Raw genomic sequence first — 14596 nt, 5'->3', positions numbered from 1 at the left:
GTGAGTATGGATTTGTCAAAGCCCGCAGGAAACCAACAGAGCCTTTGAGGTTGTTCTTTTCACATCAATACCCCCAAAATATATCAATTGTGTCGCGAGAAAGCAGGTCATTGTGAAATGTGTTGATAGACAGTGTGTAATAATAATAATAATAAAAAAATCCTTGTTGTCGTATGGTGCAAAAGGATTCAATCATTTTTATTGGAAATGCTCCATAGGTACATGAAGGATATGAAGAAGAATCAAAAAGCTTCTCCGACCAATAACAAGTAGCATTTTCTATACATTCTATTATATATATATATATATATATATGGTGTGAACACAGCATGCAGTTTGATGCCCACCGGACCAGTTAATCTCTGTAAGGAATACGATTAACAAAAGGAAAGCTATGCTCCGCCTTACTATACATTTCCAACCAAATTACCACACCAAGTTAAGTAAGGGGAGGTAATCTCAAGAGGAATCAAGTCTGTTGGAATAACTTCCTGACATAAATGAGCATTTGCGCCACATTGTTCTTCGCCTTAGTTATTTACAGGTATATATCCAAATAAGCTGTTTTAGCTATTTTTTTGTTTTCGCATGTATAATAGCTGCATCATCCAACAATCGGCTACAAAAGGCACGATTCACATTTATGTTTAACAATGTTTGTCTTGTGTGACCTAGAAATTTGGTCCTGGAATTGAGTTTAACACCACTGAGCTAATGATAATAACCTATCGCTAGCAATCGTTATTTCCTTCCATTGTATGCATATAACACAAGTTTAAATAAATAAATAAAAAACATCGATTTACCCTACTCCTTTTCTTGACCCATGATTGCGATCATTATAGAAACAAATGAGACAAGGAGTGATGTGTTTTTGTAGAGGTTTAGATTGGCCGTCACTCAATATGTGCATGAATAAATTGCAAATTACAGACGTCGCCATCTCGTCATGTCATTTATCATGAACAACAACGGTAGTAGTAATGGCGGAGTCGCAGTTTGTAGGTAAATGTGAAAGAAAGTCAATCACTATTTAAAAAAGATGATTCATACGCAACATGGTACGCAACATGCGGTCCAACCTCTACTATGTAGATGGCGACTGCATGAACCAATTGGTTGAATATGTAAAAACCCATGTGACCAGATTCTGATACAGTCGTCGGAGATGATCACAATGTCGCCAACTGAAAGTCGTTTAGATTTTTCTCAAGGGCAATTCACAGTTGAATTGATAGTGAGAGCTGCTCAAGACAAGCTGTCACTCCATCACAGGCTTCAAAACCAATGAAAGCAAAATGGCCATTTTTATTTAATATTACACACCCTTGACCTCTGGTGCCTGATGGCCTTCAGTGTGAATGAAACATGTCCAGGTATGAGATACTGTAAGACATGTATCTTGTCAGGTAGAAAAATGACCCCAGCCACCGTCTTTCCTTTAATGGAGGTACAAGATTAATTAGGGAAATATTACAGTGAACAACTCAATATATTAAGTGCCAGACGTCGACTAAAGAAGATGGACACGAGAGGAGGCGAGAGCTATAGTAGGCTTGACTGTTACGACACAGGCGGCCTCTAGTGTGAGCTGGAGGTCAAAGTCACCTCAAAATACTGTGGAACAAATGAGACGGCACATGCACAGTAAATCATTACAGCGAGAGACCGCGCACATATTAGGAGAGAGTGTAAAGCAAGCCAACGCTATGGCCAGGGACACCTTTACACAGAGGTGAAAGCCGATCAACTATTGAAATGATTGATTGCATTCTTGGCAGGAAACGGGGGGCATGTCCTTTCCTTCAAAGGGGAAGACGGCATTTATTGAAATATCCAAGGACTTAGTATGTTTTCCAATCACACCGAAATACAAGATAGCCCCATTCGTCTAATGGAATGCGGGCAACGAAATTAAGACATCTGATTTAACATAAATAAAGAACTAGTTAATTTGACAGATTATGTCGAGATGAAATGGGGCATCTTATTTGTTTGAATAATTATTTGAGTAATTTTATGTAAGAGTAGAACTTTAGAGGGCTTTCATTGTTCAATGAGCTCCAAAGCGAAACGACAGCAGCTGCATCCCAATGTAAAAGCACACAAACAACAAATACGCTTTAAATGGACCAAGGTCGGGGCATTCTCCAAGTCAAGCCGTAGACCTGACCGAGCTGTGCATTATGCTGATATCAAACAGCCAGAAAAGATTAGTGCTTCGGAGCGTGTGGAAACCTGACCCCATTTTCACCAAGCCTTTTAAGTCAAACTGATTCTGTGACTTCCTTATTCATCTCAGGCTACTGCGAGCAGATACCCGCTTTTGCAACCGAATCAGAGTCAATCGGACGCGTGTGTTTCAAATGTAGAACCAAAATAAACATAATGCAGTACCTGGAGTAGGTGTGGTCACTTGCTTGTCATGCTCCTCGTGCCACTGCATCGTGCGGTGGTAACTCAACATCACCTCCCACAACGCCTTGCACAGATCCGTCAGACACGGAATGTAGCTGTCTGGGGTGATATGCTGCAAACACAGATGTAATGAGGAACCACCCCCCCAAAAAAATTACAACATAAACTGCTGTGCTTCAAATAATATCCAATGAATGCTTATGTTCATTATTCAGACAAATCATCTCATTTCTGAAACGTACTGACGAGAGAGTAAATTATTGCATGAACTCGTTAGAAAAATGTTGTAATTAGAGGCAAATGAACTTAGGTCTACTAATTCCATTTGGGGGGGAGACACAAAATCAAGAGTTGCATTTTAATTGGAAATAAATGAATGCAAACGCAACCCAATATTTTCAGAACTCACAATTAGGCATCAATGCTAATTTGAGTGTCAATCAAGATAAAGGCAGTAATTAGTTCAACATGGAAAGAATGTGGAAATTGCAGTTTCATACAACAATGGACTGATGTAAAAAAAATTCTTCCTTTGATTTATCTCTATTTTTTGAACATGAGGGAATCTTTCATTAAGAGCTGGGACAGACTACAACTTTGATCGATAGAAAATTGGAACATATGATTAAAGGAGTGGATGTGGCATACATTTGACACTCCATATTTTCCACAATTCAAGCATGTCAGCAGCATGTTGCCAAGCAACTAAGGCACAGGAAGAGGTGAGAGTCTAAGTGGAGCTGTGGATTTGATGAGGAAATACAACCTCGCATTTATTATTTATTTATTCCCAATCACCCCTTTGTATAATGTCAGCCAGCGGGTGGGGTGGAACAACAATGCTGCTATTTTTAAAAAAACGGTCCCTAGAATCATCGTTTCTCGGCAGAACGGCCACAATAATTCTACAGTTTCATTTTCAGAAAGCGTCGATGACACACATCATATCTAGCAACACTGTGCTACTGCAGATTTAAAGATATCAACCTCAGAGTGGGTGGCCTTCAATTGTCCTTCTAGTTGACACAACTACCATTGGCAGCTCACAACACACGATTCATTTAGAGAGAAGCAGAACATTTGGCTCCACTAAATGGTTTCAAGCTCAACTCAACTTTTGACAAGATCTAGTGCATTGCTGAATCATCACAGAGTCCTGCTGTGTTTATGGTAAAGCAAATGAACCAGTCCGACTGGGGTCGCCTCTTAGTATTATTCAATAAGATGGAGTTTCAATTCATCTTCAAAGTGCTTTGACGAAGCCTAAACCAGATTAGAGAATTGCCAAGGAGACGGGGACTTCCCATGGGAACGCCGATTTGAATTCCATGTTTCAATCTGGATCAGTCTTAACGTGCATCTTCTCTAAAACTGTCCATGTACCGGCCATCTTAATAGAAGGTTCATCATTGTGAGAGCCCCTTAAAACAAAGACATCAAGTTGGAAAGAAAAAATGCTGAGGTAACAGCTCAGTATTATATGAATAAGCAACTCCGCCTGCATAAACACAGAAGCCTTGGAGTCACTTCAACAATACAAAAGGGTCAAATTTATTCAAATACATCCCTAAATAAATATAAATAAATGACTTGAGGTAAGACACTGAAGAGTGAGAAGTCCAAAATTTCCAGCCACTTCACCTTCGACGACTGGAGTTCCATGGAGAGAGGTTCAACAGACCAGGGGATTGATACCAAGTCTGGCCAATAATGATGAGATGCTGATGTAAAATTAATACGGCCTTACCGAAATCCTAACTGACCTCTCAGAGAGTTCTCGTCGCTATTGAATTTTAAGTCGCACAATTTAAAAAGTGAGTTTAGAGGGTCTAATGTGAGCTTTCACATCCGTCAACCTTTGCTTATCATGGGAACACAGAAGCAATGCCTTTGCTCCTCCACAATTAATTTCTCGATCCGAGCAAAAGAGATGAAAGTTTCCATTTTTGACTTTGATTTGAGAGGTGCTGAAACAAGTGAGCAAGGAGTGAAATCTTCAAAAATCCTGAAATAAAAATCCTGCCTGTAGAAAACTGACGCGTGACAGCTGCGCAATCCGAACAAACAAGGCGTCAACAAGCAAGTAGAGAGTGTCAAGAAGAAAACTATCAAAACTTGAATACGGTGCAAAATGGGGCCAAAACAAATTGTCCTCTCCAAACAGGAAAAGGGAACCTTTCCCAATAACCTTTTACAACATAATCTCTGGGGGACATGCAGCAATTTGTCCCTGTAGGTTCATGATAAATTGACCAAGCTACAGTTTGAAAGTGAAAGTCAAAGTGGAACTTAGTTCAAAAGGTCAGAGTGTACTATTATAATTAGAATATAAAATCATGATGGGAAAATAATGAGCGTTATTATTACTAATACTATTATTATTAAGAATTATTTTTATTATTATTGTAAGAATTCATTTTCTTTGCACACACAAAAGGTGTTTGTGGAATCAGTCACTTACCGTACACAGATCCTTATACTGCATTTTCTGAAACTTGGTATCAGCATTGCCAGCACAGAGCTCGACGTATCCCAGCACCACTTGAAACACAGTATTGTGGATGGCTTGGGTGAAGTGCATGTGGAGCTGGTCCATAGCAGTCTGGAGAAAGCCAAATGCACAGTGATGAGAAGGATTATAGCAGGATGTCCTTTTCATCTGCCCGTCTTTATAATTGCCAGGTCATAAATAATGAAATGATCAACTAATTTGAGAAATTGGCCACATATAACATGTGGTCTCCTTGGAGATGAATGACAAGGTGAAAATGTCGTTGGGAAGAGTCAGAAATGTTTTGCAGCTCAGTGGTGACGACTCTTTTAGCAAGCATTGGCATTTCAGTCGACGCCTAATAGCTTTTTCTCAACGACATTGTTGTCCGAGATCTATTCAACAGTCATCAGTGAGCTACACTGTTGCTCTATGTTTCTTCATTAAGATGAACATGGGCTCCGCAGTTTCTTTCCTCGCCGTTGTAAATACTTAATAAGCCTCCAACAGAACACACGTGAAAATAGTCCTCCACTTGCACATTTAGATCTCCTAAAAAAGGTTACGGTTGCTATTTTTGGTGTGGAATTTCAGCTTCATTACCCATTTTGAAACATTCATGTTTTTCATTACACTGGAGTAGGCTTGAGGCTGTTTCTCACCCACGTGCTGCGACGTGCTGAGAAAACAGCTACAGCGGTTCAATTGGACCAGCTTGCTTCACTTTGTTACTGGCTGCATTAAAAGCTGAATCCTCTAAAATTACCAATTGACCGTTTGATTTTGTCTCCTTCAGTTGTTTCTATTTGCAGAAACTCCACCCCAAAATATGTCTCACCAACGAAACCAGTCTAAATGCTCTGTATTTGATTTTGGCAGAAAGGCAATCGGATTTTCAACAGTATATAAGCAAATATTGATGCATTAATTGAACCAACTCAAGTGAGACCGGTGGAAGCCGCGGAGAATTACATTGTGCATGGAGGCTAATATTTATTCGGAAGATGGGAACATTGGCAAAGATATACTGGCAAATTATAATCGGATAAATTAGCACAACCTTGCGATGGTCATTCAGCACCTAAATTACACGCATGACTTTCACCCTCATTCAAAGGATGAAGTAAAAAACAATGCTTGAGGCGAGATGGAACAGCCATTTCTTGGCGTTGGACCGTTTCCATAACCTTGAAGAGGGGCCCAATAACTCACCTGTGTCTTCCCCAGCAGTGTGTAGGCCAGCTGGACCTTGGTATAGTGTGCAACATCAAAGTGTTTGCAAGTCTTTGACAGGGCAACGTCAAGCTGCTCCTGGAGGCAGAAACAGACGGATGACAAAAGGTAGGGAAAGAGATTATCACGTTAAAGATGTGGGATTTAGATATAGATGTGCAAGTGAAGTGAATATTTTGACAAGGTGGTATCAAGTAGGATGTATACGACCTTGCCATAGTCAATTAACCTTTCAAAACAGGGGCGCTGACAGAGGTCAATTGAATGTAACTGTTTTCGTTCAATGTAAGACTGTAAACACCAAATGACATCTTTAATCCACGTGTGTACATACGTACGTATACAATACACAGATTCTCCGTCAGCATGCGTGTTTGCAAACATGGTAAGCAATACCGTCACTGACTTGACGTGAGGGATTGCTCTTTGTACACAGTGTTTAATAAAAGGATTTTCTTTTATCAGCAAAGCGACAGGTAAACAAGCGAGCACTTCCACCAATGGCTTTGCAATATTTGTGTGCACGCGTGCATGCCGTTTTTTTTTTTGTGTACAGACAAACCAAGTAATTAATCTATTCAAGCGCAGAGGCGCCGGTGCAAGAGAAAATTGCTTTGCATACCTTTTATCAGGTCATAATATCGCAAGCAAGCGCTAGATGAAACTGATATGATTTAGTCCTTTCTCTGTTATAATAATGACTTTTCGTCCTGTCAATATTTGGACTGAGGCAGAATTAAACAGTCAAACTTGTATGTGAATAAATGTGTTTTCGCAAAATTAAAGCATAGAGCCGAACATACTATATGACATTAAATGCATTTTCACATATAGTACTTCTCAATAACTCAATTACAGATAAGGCAGAGAGTGGAGAGCGCATAGGAAACGAGAGGAGAGAGAGAGAGAGAGAGAGAGAGAGGAGGGTACCTCTATTTGCTCCAGAGTGTCTTGCAGTTTAGAATCAATTCACTGTGGAGAGAAAAAGTTGAATATAGTGTTTAAGTTCCTTTGCAACAAACAAAATAAAAACAATTACTTCTCAGCCATCACTTAATATATTTATATTTCAGTATTCCTCAAGTTATGGAACTGGTACCACAACAACAACAAAAAACATTCAATATCATAAGTGAACATTGCAAAAGGGAAACATAGTAGAGCTGAAAAAATAACTTCAGTGATCTCATCAAGTATTGTAAAACAGGGCAAAGTTAATCTCCAGCTCCAACTTCAAGACTCAATAGCACTCATAACGCTGGCTTATGACAAACATGAGACGCCCACACAACCTTGAAGCATCCTCAGACGTTATCTCATGCCGAGAAAATCCTTCAAACTGGAATGCAAAGAAGCAACAACAGAATTCACATCTTATTTTGTCCATCCCAGGACACCCGTGCAATTCCCTTGGGCTAGCCATGCTCAGCAGCCGTTCGTAGTCATCCTTTGTTCCGTCGGTCGTCTCCCTGCTTCTGTCCCTGCTTTGTTTGGGGTCTTTTTCAGGTCAGCTCGTTCTTGTGCTGGGTCTTATGAGACAGCAATTTGCCCAAAGGAAGAGAGTGTCCTTAATAAAATTGCTAATTAAGCCTCCTTGCTCGGTGCAGGAGAATGGGGAGATGAGAGTCAAGAATCTGAAAGTCCCCACATGTTGGTAGTTTATAAAATCCATGAATGACATAAAACTTGGTTCATAACAAACCTTGATAGGGCAAAAATAGTTTAAACTTTGTGAGCGTTATTATTGCAGAAGACTGTTGACACTACAAGGACGGTCATGAACCTCAAATAATCAGCAGTCAGTCCAACACCAATGCGACATTGGCTATGCTGCCAGAATCCAGACACTGCGGTCAAGGTTAACGACTTGTTACACAACACACAACAATGCAGAAAGTTTGGCTCAAGTACAGACAGCTGTGCTGATCCATACAGCCGGCCTGTGACTATTGAAGAAGTACATCCGAGCGTTGGTGCTCGACACCCGGGAGAATCCTTAACAGCTTTTCAGGCGGTCCAACTGAAAATGGAGCAGACGCCAACTGGATGCATACCCTGTTTGTCTTAACATCATTTTAATATACTACAGCCACAATGGCATGGGCTAGCGTGAGCAAGGTCAATGACAAGTTATTGCATTAGCCGCTTGCAGTCAGCGAGGGTTGAGGGTCTTCTCTCCCCTTTCCTTATCCAAAGGTGTTCCTCAGAGATCCATATTAGGTCCAGTCGAGTTTCATTTCGCTCATAATCCCTCAAACACGTACTTTCATTGGCTGCTGGTCTTTCCAGTTTTCTTCAGCAGATGTCTGAAACCATCTTCAGCAGAACTTAAAATTCAGTTTGCTCATACCTTTTTCTGCACATACGGTAAAAGATGTTGACCAGTATTTGTGCTATATTTGTCCATTGGAGTGTGGAATCAGATGCTTACTTGCACACAGGCAGCCTTCCATGATCAGACAGAATACATAAATAACAATATGAGGAGCAAAACTAATTAACAACCTGTTCCCTGTGGGAAAACTCGAGGATTGAAATGTAGTTAGGAGGGAATCTGAGTGTTTTTCAATTAGAAGTGACGATAGGTGCCCCACTGGGCCTTGGGGAAAGTCCCTCCACAGTAGACCTGCTGACTGGATAACAGACTATTCTTTCGGGTGTGCACTTCCATTTTTGCAAGCTCCCAAACCTGCATTAAGGCAGGAAGCTAAACTTTTACTATCGCCTAGTCTGTACTCTGTTGACTTCAGGGAGCTCTCAGGCTGCCTCCCCTATAGCCACTGATGTGAGCCATTTGATGAAAATGCATCGAGACAGACCAGGGGGGCCGTGGACAGTGTTCGCCAAATAATAATATTGACTTTTAAAAAGAAAGGGACAAGAACGAGGAGGGGCGGCCGTGAAACAAACCTTCTGAATAGGGCATTCGGTGGCGCATGGAAAACTGTCGCTACAAGGTTAAATCAAAGTGCATTCGGCCGGCAACAAGCCGCTGAGAGTGGGCGATCCGTCAGGGCTGAAAACCTGCATGACATGCTAGCTTGCAATGTACTCATGTTGAAAAGCGACCAGAGTACAATTACAAAATCTAAAGTCGAGCAACTCCTCGGGAGGAATAATTGTTGGCCAATAAAGTACAGGACTGTTTTGTATGCAGCCACCTCTTTGTCATACAGTCGACAAGCTTCCCTATATGCATTCAATTCCAATAATGACAAATTAATGTCACGTTGAAGACGGAAGTGATATCCAAGCAAATTAAGAGCAGATGCAGGGAGGAGGAGTAAGAAGGAGTGTTCAGCATTGCAATTTCCAGTGTATAATGTGGGCTTACTGATCATCAGTCATCCTGTCACTTAAGCCCAATTGTTACTGCCGGAGTGTTGAGCCGCAAAGTGTTTTCTGAGCTACTTTGCTTAAGTGCTGATTGTTGTTAGTGAGACTTCCTGTGTCGGATTTGCACCAAGTGTGTTTAATTCAAAGGCAGAAACGGAACTTTTTCTTTCTTTCTCTAACATCAATTTAAGATTGCGGTTCGACCACCTCCTGTTTAATATCGTACCTGATGCAGCTGTAGTGTTTGAATGTGCTGGCAGCCTTCTGACATTCCAGACAGAGCTGGATAGCGCCAGGATAGTCTTCCTCCTGGAGGAATAAGGCAAATTCAATCATTACACACAGACTTTGAAAACTCTTCAGATTAAGCTGAAAGCTGTGGTTAAGGGACAAATATTTGATTTCATCACGATGATGCGACAATATATTGGTTTATTATGCCCTCATAAACTATGCTCAGTCAATGCTTGGTAGCTACTCTCAATAAAAGGCCAACAAATTCAGTGTCAGTCATATTGATTTTGTCTGCTCTGGCGGATCTTCATAAAAGACAAGCATTTGTAAGGCGCGTCAAGCACTTGTATGAGTTCAGCTTTGGATGCAGAATCTATAATGATATTGACCTTTCAAGTCAGCCGTCAGCGTGTGTGTCAATGTGCGCACGGAGGCTTTACGATACCTCGAGCATTTCGCTGAGTCGTACGTCTGTTCTTTGCTGTGAAGGCAAGAACAACACTTGAGCACTGTAATAATCATATACTGTTTGATAGTGTTATGACAGTGGGTTTTTTTTTTTTAAACAAAGCAACGAGTCCATAACATACCAGCTATAAACAATATAGGTTTCATAAATGATAAATTTGTTTTAAACATTCTATAGACCATAAACCCACGGTGCGGTATAATATAACAGATTTATTCCAATTTGACCAAAAATTTCAAGGCATGCATGTTCAGAGAGCAAAATTATTATTATTATTTTCTTTTTTACCCTAAAAAAAGCTATTGCAGATTGGAAAGACTAAAGAGAGTAGTAAAAAGACGCTCCAGTTTTAGGGCTGATTCACATGATTTTGATGAGGTTAAGGGCATTATTATAGTCGTGAATATATTTTACCAGTGTCTTGATGGTCCGAAGAGACTTCAGCAGGCCTGTTAGGAGCTGCCGCCTTCTCTGATTAGCTAATAAGCCCAAGCTCGCTTCTGTGAATCCCTCCTTTGACACACTCAGTTGCCTAATGGGAGCAAAAATGACCAAATCTTTTGAAATGAAACAAATAGGTTGGCTAAGTCTGCATATCAGACCTGAACAACATCACATCTCAAAGATAAAGATCTTTTGATTGCAAGGCTGATTGTGTGATAAAAAAGTGGGAACCATTTTCGCTTGCACTCAACATACTGTGTAATTAGCATGATTTGATTTTGCCTTACAAGAATATAGCATCCGGCTCAAAGAACTGTTCTTCTTCATTCCTCCCTGGAGCAAAACAGGAATTGCTTAAAACTGTTTTTTTACTTCCTATTCATTTATTTAACAATGTACTGCTTTGACACATGGGGTCAATAAAGAATTCTTTTATTTGATCTTAAGCTTCATGAATCTATTGGAAATGATAAAGAAGCAAGCAGGAGTGTGTTAGTTTATGAAAAGCATTAAGAAGATATAGATGGAACGCTGCCAAGCATACAAAGCACATCATTACCTTCTTGCATTTGTACAAATGACAGCAGCCAGCTGCAGGTTGGTCTGCAACGCCGTCACTCTCTCCAGCTCCTGAGAACATAAAGCGAAACACTTCACAGTTACATTTCTCTTAAGTGTTAAAGAGGAGCCTGAGGCAAAGATTGATTTCTCCGATGCAGCCATTTATCAACCAAATCGCTGCTTCAACTCTGAACCGCATGCACATCAACTGCAATGTAAGCACACATTAGCGTTTGATGGCTCCTGCTGCGAGTGTGTGATGAAATTAGAGATTTGACGCCGTCAGAATAAGTCAACCGTAGCTCAGGAGCGCAAAAACACAGAAATAAAGAAGCATTTTCGTCAGAGAATGTTCATACATTATAGCAAGGCCCAATGAGCACTTTATTTTTTAGCTTACAGTGTACAGCTGCCAAGGGTAAATAATAGTTTAAAAGCCTCCTCTATTCAGTTTTGTGGAAAATTTAAAGAAATGGTTGCCAAGTTAAAGGCTAGCTCTGTACCAGCAAACATAAACTGCATCATGTACATCCTCAAAACGTAAACTGAGGAAAGGTGAGCCGGCCAGCTCCTACTATGTCAACAAATAAGCAGAAATGGCAAGTTAAGGTCAAGCAAAAAAATATTCGTCTCACTAGATTTTGAATGTTATTCATATATTCATTAGAGGTCTTCATTCTGACCCTCCAATACATTGACTATGCAAGGCTCTGAGTATGCCTATACATTCTAATGCTGCTGCTGTTTGGGTCAAACCTAAAGTCTGCTTTATTGTCAAGGATATGCAATGAAACGCCGATGAATGACATGGAATTGGTCTCTGGAGTTGGCATTTCGTAGGAATCCGCAAGTAAACACGGTTAGCTGACATTAGGCATCTATTTCATGACAGATCTATTTGCTGTCGGTTTATAATCTCTGCAGTGAGACAGCCTTGAGACCTCAATTGTAATTGGCAGGTCTGACCACCAAGGTTGAATAAAGCTTTTTCGCCTCAACGAGGGAGGCGCAATGAAAGACGCGCGGATAAGTCTAATGAATGTGTGGTTCCAGTGTAAAAATAATTGAGTCCCACCCCGAGTCCATTTCTTTTTGATTGTGTTTAGCGACCTGGTTAAGGTTCCTCCGTGGAAATTCATTACATCTGGGAAGCCAATTCCAATCCGACTTGGAGGAAGCAGTTACAGTGCATCAAAAGCGCTCGTCCAATGAAAAGCTGAAGTATCCAGAAATTCTTCTATTCTTCATGCTAATTAAAAATCAATTATTCAATCAAATAATTGTGTCACATAATATTTGCATTAAAGTACTAAACATTATTGCCCCATTACTATTTATTCACAATTTTTTTGTTTACAGTATTGAGTGATTAAAAAACAACTAAACGACAGTTAAGCAATATCAATGGATATTGATAGTTATTTTTCCAGAGCAAAATCAACTGTTTGCAAATGTCTTATTTAGATTGGCAGATTCATTTGATGATCGCCACACTGGAAGCAGATCAATGGCAATCGCTGCGGCCTTCTTGTAACCTTCCATCCTTTCAGAGTGCAAGAGGAGGCCACGTGTCGCTAGCGGGTGTCAACAGTGATCAGACGCAAGCTCCAGCAGAAGGCTACTCCATCTATTGCTATGAATCACATTAGATGCTTAGCAGAGCATCGTTTCAAGCTCCGAGCCAGGGGTTGATACGTCTGGATAAATTATGTTCCCACTGAAGGGCGATCCACGGCACGCAAGCACTGGCGAGAGGAAGCATTGTGGCCGCGGGGGGTATTGCCTGTTTCTCAGCAATTTACATTTCGGTTTATATCGTGGAAATGATCATGTTGAGAAGATAAGTAGAATCAAACTGGTGGAGGCAGAAATATTCCCATACAAGCAAAGCTAAAATGTAGCTGGGAACTGCCTTTTTTTTGTTTTTTGCCCCAGATGCAGGGAAATCATCATCATCCTCAATAATCCAAAATGAAATCTCTCTTTTGACTCATTATGACATGAATGCAGGCGATGTGGAATGTGCCCTCTGAACTCCAGAGGGCATTTCGCAAACCAACTTTTATACGTGAGCTGAGATGGGTGGAGGCGAATGCCCCGGCTAATAAGTTCCGCTGTCATTTGGACGCGGCAGAGTCACCGGGAGGGTCACAGAAATAATGACCAGTTTACTATTCACAGACTGACCTTCAGATGGCTTAACAGCAGCAGTCATCGGATTGCATTGACGCATTCTGCTACATATTTCCAGGAACGAAAACATCACCGAGATTAACGACGAAACCAATTCATTGGATTTACTTGAAGGGAAATAGAACACAAAACTACCAATAGACTTTGAGAGCACCGTAAATAGAGCATGTTGAAACACACTAAAACCGGTCAATCATATTAAATTGAATAATCTCATTTTGAATGTGGGTGCTGGGTTTCATAATTACTCCCAGGTCTATACAGAAAAAATATCGCTCTTGTTATAAAACAGGAGCAGATGATAAGAGCAAAAGACTTATTTTACTACATCTATCTACCGCTCACATTAACATGAAATCTCTTATACGCATTTCAGGTCATTGCAACATCATCGAAAGGAGCAAAGAAGGGATTTCCTGGGATTAAGTTTTAATTTAATTCAGGATGATAATTTGCATAAAATCAAGATCTGAACGCCTCTTCATTCACAAGGTCAACCAAGAGGACATGAACTGTGACCCGAAGACAAAATAACGGTGACGATTTTAATAGCCAATTCATAAGTTAATAACACATATTCAAATTGATGAAGAATCATTTTTGCTGACTTTACGTTCATTGAGTAAGAGTATAAAGCAGCTGTTCAACGTAAGATTTTTTTTCTTTTTACCTTGACATAAGCTGGCTGTTTCTCCAGAATGAGATCAGCAACCTTTTTCGAAACCTGCAGCGTGAGAGAGAGAGAGAGCAGAGAAGAGAACCGCTGTGTTAAAACAGAAACGTTTGCCAAGTGTCACGGTATCATCTCAAAGATAAAAAAAAAGTGCAGCAAAACTAAAAAAAATAAACACTATGCAGAGAGTATCGAAGGGGCATCTCCCGCTCAGCCACAATTCCAAATCGTTGAACCATGATATGTTATACCAAGTTAGAGTACTTACTTAAACTCTAAAATACATATAAAATACAGAGTGAACTATGAGTGTACAGCTTCTATATTGTGTCTCATTTCTTTATGAAAGTGAAGCCCAATTGTGGTCAGTGAGTGCATAAGCTGCATCCATTTTGGACCAGTGGTGTAATTTACTGATTCAGTGGCTCAAAGTAGTTTCACATAATGAGTTATATGCTCCCCTAAATTGTACATTGGGTGTTAAGACACTTCACTGCCCCTCACAGCACCACACGCGCATACACACTAAACCCAAAGACCTTTC

At 40.4% G+C, this 14596-nt stretch overlaps 1 protein-coding gene across 1 annotated transcript in view; it reads right to left on the bottom strand.

The window, feature by feature from the left end:
- The window catches only part of vps50 (VPS50 EARP/GARPII complex subunit), a 49650-nt gene that overhangs the window by 28790 nt on the left and 6264 nt on the right, over window positions 1-14596 (bottom strand). The window contains 10 exon segments of the mRNA XM_037264689.1: window positions 2398-2530; window positions 4880-5020; window positions 6122-6220; window positions 7073-7114; window position 7989; window positions 9705-9787; window positions 10158-10193; window positions 10596-10713; window positions 11185-11255; window positions 14050-14103. Coding sequence (XP_037120584.1) covers window positions 2398-2530; window positions 4880-5020; window positions 6122-6220; window positions 7073-7114; window position 7989; window positions 9705-9787; window positions 10158-10193; window positions 10596-10713; window positions 11185-11255; window positions 14050-14103 — 778 coding nt within the window.

The sequence above is a fragment of the Syngnathus acus genome, chromosome 11 (assembly GCF_901709675.1).
Source record: "Syngnathus acus chromosome 11, fSynAcu1.2, whole genome shotgun sequence".
Taxonomy (NCBI): domain Eukaryota; kingdom Metazoa; phylum Chordata; class Actinopteri; order Syngnathiformes; family Syngnathidae; genus Syngnathus; species Syngnathus acus.
This window is presented reverse-complemented; position numbering and strand designations above follow the sequence as displayed.